The sequence below is a fragment of the Corvus moneduloides genome, chromosome 1, assembly GCF_009650955.1.
Source record: "Corvus moneduloides isolate bCorMon1 chromosome 1, bCorMon1.pri, whole genome shotgun sequence".
Lineage (NCBI taxonomy): Eukaryota > Metazoa > Chordata > Aves > Passeriformes > Corvidae > Corvus > Corvus moneduloides.
The window spans coordinates 164,831,392-164,839,563 of NC_045476.1; the positions used below are offsets into that span (position 1 = coordinate 164,831,392).

General features: G+C 51.5%; 1 protein-coding gene across 1 annotated transcript; it reads left to right on the forward strand.

The window, feature by feature from the left end:
* The first annotated feature begins 310 nt into the window (after positions 1–310).
* On the forward strand, positions 311–6,451 carry LOC116435340 (ly6/PLAUR domain-containing protein 2-like). Its single transcript, XM_032091623.1, has 3 exons — positions 311–472; positions 3,339–3,458; positions 4,495–6,451. The coding sequence occupies exons 1-3, from the start codon at positions 421–423 to the stop codon at positions 4,704–4,706; spliced, it is 384 nt and encodes a 127-aa protein (XP_031947514.1). The 5' UTR covers positions 311–420; the 3' UTR covers positions 4,707–6,451.
* Positions 6,452–8,172: the final 1,721 nt, after the last annotated feature.

An 8,172-nucleotide genomic window follows, 5' to 3' on the forward strand; every position in this document is an offset into this window, starting at 1 on the left:
CTTGCCCCTTGACTGTGGTTGGCCAGTGCAACCAGTGTGACACAAGCCAGCTCTGGGCTCATGGAGCCAGGCTGGAAGGAGCAAACACACCTTGGTCACATTCCCCATCCAAGCCCTGGCACGGGGCCACACCTTGCAGTGCCAGCCGTGTTTTTCCTTTTCCATGGGACCAGCCCCGGGACATAAACCTGGGGAAGAGCCGAGGTATGGCAGGAGTCTGCTCATTGCGGTGATGTCACCTCATCAGGGAACTTGTTCCTCTGCGAATCCCAATCCAGACTGGAGCTGGGCTCTCCCCTGATCACCCCGAGGGAATCCGCCCACAGGATCAACAACAGGTGGTGGAGGGTGGGAAAACATATAAAGCTCCTTGGGAGCAGCTTCTTGGATCTGTCCTGGCTGCCTGGATCTGCTCTCAGCATGAAGAAGCTCCTGGTTGGATTCCTGCTGGGCCTAGCATTCGTGGAGTTGGGTAAGAGCTCCTCATTCCCAACACTCCAGGGACCCCCTGGGAAATTCCCGGGAGGGGAGGGAGGGGAAAGACCTGCTAACCCCCGGGTAGGGGCAATGATGCCTTTTGTATTGAAGAAGGTCAAAGGGTGAAGTGGGAAAGGGGAGATGCATTCCTGGTGGGAAGAGTTGTGATGCCTGGCTGGGAGCGACGCTCATCCTTCAGATACCTGTCACCCATACCCAGGGGTGGAGGGGACAACCACAGGGCAGGACTAGCCTGGGAAAGAGCCTGAAGCGCCAGCCTCTACCTAAGCTGCCACCCTCTCCCTTCAGAAATGGGATGGCATATGCTCATCCCGAGCTCCTGCCATCCCTAAAACCTCCCAGCTGGCTACTGGAAGTGCTGAAAGCCAGAAGGTGAAACTTTAATATAGATAAGGGTGAGGGTATGAGAAATAACTTCAAGGACATTGGAAAGGTTTATTAAACCCCCAGCTCCAGGATTTTCCCTTATTTCAGGAGATAGGTGGGAATGGGAAATCCCCCTGGGTCTGTGATGGGTCTGGATCTTGGGCAAGCTGGCAGCAGGGTTTGGTCATTGCTGTGTCCTTCCTGCATCTGGATGTGACCAACTTCAGCTACACCCCTGCCTGGAACAGCCATTCCAGGGGTGACACCAACCCAGAGGGGTTTAACCTACAGCCCATGGGCCCCAGAGCTCCTCAGGCTGCTTCCATGGGACCCTGAAAGACCTCAAAGGAAAGGCAGCCTGGGCAGGGATCAAACTTATCTCCATCTGGAGCTTTGTCTTGGATTTAATGGAATTTCTGAGAAACCACCCAAGGTGTCAAAGAATTTTATTTTTTTGCTTTATAGCTGAAATCAGGCAGAAGTAAAATTTTTGGGGTGATCCAGAGGGAAGCAGCTGGTCTAGGCACCCCTCTTGCAGCTGAGGGATGTGTCTGTGACCATTTATACTCCCGAGGTTGGATATGAAGAGATGGAAGGTCCTGTTGGACAGTGAGGAACAGGGAATTATTGGCTCAGATCAGGACACAGAGCTGTCCCTGTTCGGTTCTTCTGTCCTGGTTCTTACAGATTTGGGCTTTCCTCTTCCATGCAACCTTCCCACAAAACCCGTGTCCTCTAAATGCCCCACCCAGAGTCAGTGGAAGATGAGGAGGTTGAGGTTTTCCTTCCTTAAACCTGCTTTTAACTGGGATTAATTCTCTCAATGCACTTCCCTGCTCATCCATGAAAATTCTGAGGTTTGGAAATGGAAACCACCTCACCCCAAGGGTTTCAGAGCAGTTTCTCAAGTGCCTTAAGCCAGAACTGCTCCATCCATCCACCCATCCTACACATCCACAGACATCCAAATGATTGTTGATAATGTGTTACCTCTGTTAAAATGTAAACAGCCTCTCGTGGATCATTGGGAAGGGATCTAGTGAGGTCCTGAGCTGGGATAAACAGGGATGGCTCCACCACCCTGTTTACAGGGAGTATGGCCGCAAGAACATTGAAATATTCCCAGGAAGAAATCCTTTTTACTTCTGCAAAGAGACAAAGAAAAGTTTTGCGCCCTGTAGGCTCTACCCCACAGCTGAATTTTCCAAGGGAGCTGCTACGAGGAGTAGATGCCTTAAAAATTCCTTCTGAAGTCAGGTGTTCAAACAAATGCCTTCAAAAATATTTATCCTTATCACAAAGCCCCAGAGGTTCCTCTGTGACAGCAGAACGGGAACAAAAACACAGCATCGGTGTGAATTTTTACCAATAGATGGCACTGGACGCTTTCAGGATGCTTTTCAGCAGCTGGCAGGAGGGTAGGCTAGAAAATCTCAAACCGGGCTGGATTTTGTCACCAAGCCACACCAGCAGGAATTTGGAAAATCCACACTCTCAGTATCTGCTGGCTGTGGATGGACAAGGCTCACACTGAGATTTTTGAGAGCTGCTGTGACCAAGATTTGCATATTTAGAGATGTCCCTCCCTCAAGTGGGAGCCAGCGAGGGTCTGTACAGCACCTCTTTAAAAAGCAGCAGTAGCCCCTCATGAGAGTGGTTGTGAGGCCACACTCAGCCCTCAGGATCTCTGGTACAGCTCTGAAATTGAAATCCTGCTCTCAGTTACTGATTCCTGCAGAATTTCCCTCAAACAAACAGGAGGGAGCTGTTGCTGTGAGGGAAGGGATGGGGGAACTGCCACTGTCACGGCTTGGGAATGTTGCTGTCAGCAGAAGGAGCTGGTTTTTACAATCATGGAATATCCTGATTTGGAAGGGACCCACAAGGATCATCAAAGTCCAACTCCTGGCCCCACACAGGCCATCCCAACAATCCCACCCTGTGCCTGAGAGCATTGTCCTGAACTCTTGATGCCAAGCTCATTCCAGTGCCTGACCACCCTCTGAGCAAAGAACCTTTTCCTGATATCCAGTCTAAATCTGGCCTGACACAGTTTCAGGCCATTCCCTTGGATCCCGTCACTGGTCACAGAGAGATCGGTGCTGCCCCTCCACTTCCCCTCAGAAGGAAGTTGTAGATCCCAAAAAGTCTCCCCACAGCCTCCTCTTCTCCAGGCTGAATTCTTACAGAGGACGCTCAGACCTACCAAAACTCCTCAAGGAACAGATCCCTCTAAATCCCTGCTCTTTTCTGGGCTGCTGAGCCTCCAAAGTCATGTTCAGGCCCAGCTGCTGTAACACCACCCTTGTCCTCCAGTGCTGGGATTTGGTCTTTCCCCTCTGGCATATCCAAGCTTTGCCAGTGCCTCTGGATGTGCCTAATTTTGGACACTGCTGCATTTCAGTCAGGAAGCTGCAGATTTGGGTCTGTTTTCCCTATTTTGTCACCTCAGAGCCCTCCTGTCCCCTCTGCAGCCCAGTCCCTGCGATGTTACACGTGCAAGGAGCCCACAGACATTTCCCAGTGCATGAAAGCCACCGTGTGTCCCCCAAAAGCCACCGTGTGCACCACGACGCTGCACTCCGTGGAGACAGGTGAGTCCCAACACCTTCCCTGAGGGATCCCAGGGAGAAATCCAAGAATTCCATGATGGGTTGGGTTGGAAGGGACCTTCAAGATCATTGAATTCCAAACTCCCACATTCCACTATCCCAGGTTGCTCCAAACCCCATCCAGCCTGGCCTTGGACACTTCCAGGGATCCAGGGGCAGCCACAGCTTCTCTGGGCAAACTGCCAGGGCCTCCCCACCCTCCCAGCCAAGAATTCCTCCCCAATATCCCACCTAACTTTACCCTATTCCAGTTTAAAGCCATTCCCTGTGTCCTGTCCCTCCATCCCTTGTCCCCAGTCCCTCTCCAGCTCTCCTGGAGCCCCTTTAGGCCCTGGAAGGGGCTCTGAGGTCTCCTTGGAGCCTTCCCTTCTCCAGGCTGGACATTCCCAGCTCTCCCAGCCTGGCTCCAGAGCAGAGAGGCTCCAGCCCTTGGAGCATCTCCGTGGCCTTCTCTGGACCTGTTCCAACAGGTCCATGACTTTCTTCCACTCAGGACCTCAGAGCTGGAGGCAGCTCTGCAAGTGGGATCTCACCTGAGCAGAGTAGAGGGGGAGAATCACCTCCCTCAACCTCCTGGCCACGCTTCCCTCTCCCCATCCCAGTCCCAGCTTGGATTATCCTTTAACGTGTCTATAAAAATCCAGGTGAAATTATCCCAGTTTAAAGAGGGAAGGAGAGAAATCCAACGGATTTGGAGCCTCATAGTGAAGTATCAGGACTCACTGCACTTACTCCCTCTGTGTTGTCTTTCCTACCCCAATACCTTTATGGACCCTGAATTTATAGATGGTGCAAACATCTACAGGGACTTGTGTCCCTTGTCCATGCTGGAATGATTTTGGAAGGAGCAGGAGGGTGAGCGAGAGTCAGCAGTGAGAACTGGCAGACCTGTTCCCACAAAAAGTAGGCTGGACTAGAGGCCCCCACGGATTAGAGATGTCCAACACCTCCTCTGTCAGTGTTTCTCAATCCCATTTCCTTTTGCCATTTCTTCCCCTCTCCAATCCGCCTCTCCCAGGTTATCCCTTTTTTGGCAACATTACCGTGACCAGGGACTGTGAGGAGGAATGCCTCTCCTACGATGGGATAGGGGCAACGAGGCCCAAGACCTGCTGCTTCACTGACCTGTGCACGGATGACGCCAGGAGCAGCAGTGGGCTGAGGAGCAGCTCGGCAGCGCTGAGCCTGGTGGCCATGGTGGCCGGAGCAGTCCTCCAGGGCTCCCTGTGAGGTCACAAGTCTCCCAGCTCCAGGCAGAAGCCCACCACTCTCCCTGCCAAGCTGCCTCATGGACTCTTAGATGCTTTGGGAATGTCCTTCTTCGCTGACATGTGGCTTCACCCCATCTCCAACACTGGATTCAAGCAAAGAGTTTGGACACCTGGACTTAAACCCCTCAAATCTCCAGTTTCCAGCTGTTAAAGCAGATGTTCCTCACCTTCAGCTGCTTCTGGTCCTCAGGACCCACAGAGAATGGGTTGGGTTGGAAGGAACCTTCAGGATCATCCAGTTCCAACCCCCTGCCATGGGCAGGGACACCTTCCACTATCCCAGGTTGCTCCAAGCCCCTCCAACCCAGCCTGGAACAATTCCAGGGGGGGCAGCCACAGCTTCAGCTTCTCTGGGCAACCTGTGCCACGTCCTGAGCGAGAGGAGCAGATGGATCTGGGCCCAGTTACTTCCTGCCCATCAGGGTGTGGGTAGCAACTGCAGATAGCTGGCACTTGATTCCAAGGATAAGCTAAGAAATGAGTTCAGAAGGGCTCAACTTCCCTGTGGGAATGGGATGGATTTCTGGAAAGCTCAGAACACTCCCTGGACTGACATGCCAGGGTAGGTCAGACCTGCAAACCCAAATATCCAAATTTGGCCAGACAAATACTACCCCACCCTCAGCCTCTGCCTGAGCTCAGGTTGGAGTCGGAGCTCCCAGATTTCCCTTTTCAGGTATTTTAAAGACTATTCCAAGCAAATTCTTCTGTTGCTCTGCCATCCCTCCTGAGCAAAAACTGCAGGATAGGAAAAGTAATGGTTATCCCAGACCCTCAGCTCTGGAAAAAATCTGTTAAAAGTGCTGGGATCCCAGCTGGGATTTGCTTGGAGTAGCTGTAGGAATGATTCTAATGTAAAAGCATCTGGAGTGGAAGCAGATATGGATGAGCCAGGTGCGCCCAGCTCACAGAGATCCAGGGAATTTGCCATTCCCTCTGTTCCTATTGCCAGGGACCATCCAGAGGATCAGGAAGCAAAAGCAGAATGGAGCATGCTTACACCCCATGCACCATCCTTGTGTCTTCATGGCACCCCTGCAACCTCCTCTGTAGCAGTCTATTTTTCCTCCTTTTTTTTTTTTTCCTTTTTCCACTCTGTTTCCCTAAGAAACAAAATCAGGGGGGCTCTTTTTCCTCCTTGCACTGAGGGAATTGTTTCTCAAGGTCTGTCTCAGTACCATTTAGAAGAAAATCCTTGGCAATTTTGCATTCCTTGGCAGAGGTCCCTGTGAGCTCAGGAGGATGATGAGCCTTTTTTCCTGGAGGTGAAACCCTCAGAACTCCACTAAAACACTGACAACTTCCCTGAGACCCCCTGGCAATGCTGAGATCTACAGGGCAAAAATGCCACGGAGAGGATAATAATTGGAAGTTACTCCAATCCCGGTATTCCACCCACCCTCGCAGACACTGAGCTCCAGCCCCTGCTTCCCACTCGTCTGTTCTGTTTTTCCCTGCTCCAAAAACCAGTCGGATGTGTCAGGCCAGAAGCAAAACTCCATCCCTGCCATCCTCAGAGCTCATTCCTTTTTTTATCCTGGCTTCCAGCTCTATCTCCAGTGGCCTTTCCAAGTTTTCTGCAGCATCCTGGGCTCTGCTTTCCACGTGTGCATGGGGCAGGGTCTGGATATAGAGGGACTGGGAGGGTGAGGGTTCCCTTCTGGGTGAGAATTTCATAAATAAAGTTGGATTCTCTGGTTTTCAGCCTGCAGCATCTTTCTTTTGTGCTTGATATTCCCATGGGAAAGGAGTGTGGGGCAGCACAAGGTGCAGGGAGGGGGTTTCTGGCTGGTTTTTCAGCTCCCAAACTGTCCTGTGCCAGACAGGGGGAAAACTACACACAAGGACAAGCAAAGAAGTGGAAGAATCCTCCTTGAAAGAGCCATATTTAAGGCTATCCCTGCAGGAAAAGGAGGCAGAGAAGGGTAAAATACAGTCCAGTGTGACAGGAGGCTCTTTTGGGATATGCACTGGGAGAGCTGGGGGATTTCAAGGAGCAAAAGAGAAAGGGCCTGAGCTCAGCATTGCGGCCAACAGGAGGCTGGGAGTGACAATTCTGTGCTGCAAAGATGCTCCAAGTGGGGACTGTGCCCTTGTATCACCAGAGCTGGCTGTGAGCTCCCGGCCCCTCCCGGCCTCCTGTCACCCAGGATTTACCTGCCAACGTGGCCACGAGTTTCTGTGGGAGCTAAAACAGAATCAAAAGCAGATTTTTATCTTCAAAACACCTCTAATACATTTCTTGATTAGGAGAGGTGACAAACCCTTCACACAGCGGTACAAAATAGCCTTTTTTGCGTTACAAGTCACCTGTTCACACTGCGGCAGCCACAAGGCTGAACAGGCCTCACTGGGAGCACTTAAAACAATCGAATTTGCTGTTTCTTTGGTTATTGCTGTTATTTATCCCTCCCTTTGCTCCGTAGGAGTTAAACCCAGTGAGTGCCACTGCCCCAGGAAATGCAGGAGATTCAAAGGCCTGGCCGGACTTTTGCGTCACTGGGTCGAGTGGACACAGGGAGGGAGAAGTTTAAATATAGGCTGGAGAAAATAGAACAGAGGAAAATGTGTCTCCAAAGGGCTGGAAAAAGACCTGCAACCTCTTGGCCCTGCCAGGTGAGGCTTCGCAGTAGGCGGAATCCAGCGCTGATGTTGCTCTGCTGAAGGATTTTTCTTGTCTGTCTGAGGGTTTCTGCTTCCCAGCACATCCAGAGATTTTATCACTGGATTTGAGGGTATTCCTTGGTGCCTTATGCTTCATCTGGCCAAAAAAACCTGCATTTTCCATCATCTTCCTGCCCTCCTGCAAATGTGGGGCAGCCCTAAAGATGTGCACAATCCTGGAATGGTTTGGGTTGGAAAGGACCTTAAAGATCATTGAATTCCAACCCCCTGCCACAGGCAGGGACACCTTCCACTAGCCCAGGTTGCTCCAAGCCCCATCCAGCCTGGCCTTGAACACTTCCAGGGATGGGGCAGCCACAAATTCTCTGGGCAACCTCTGCCAGGGCCTCCCCACCTTCACAGGGAGGAATTTTTTCCTGATCTGCACCTCCTGCTTCCAGTTACAAACCTGAAGTGCTTTTGTCCACCCAGAAATTCGAGAGTAAAGAACAACAGAGGCTTATCTGTGTGGATATTCCAGCTGGGATACCCTGTTGAGTCCCACCTCCATCAGGAATTTGTGTCTGCCTTGAGTAGACTTTCCTTGTGGGCTCCACGACTCTCGGAGGTGGGGTGGGCATTCCAAAAAATAATTCCTCGTTGGAGACACGCAACACTCACCTTGGATTTGAACTGAAGGAGGAGCCAGGTTCAGTCATGGTTTGCCCTGGGCAGAATTCCCACAGAAGCATCACAGGAACAGCAGGATTAACATTTAAAGGACTGGGTTTTCCAGCAGGGATCATTTCCAGTTGCTTTCC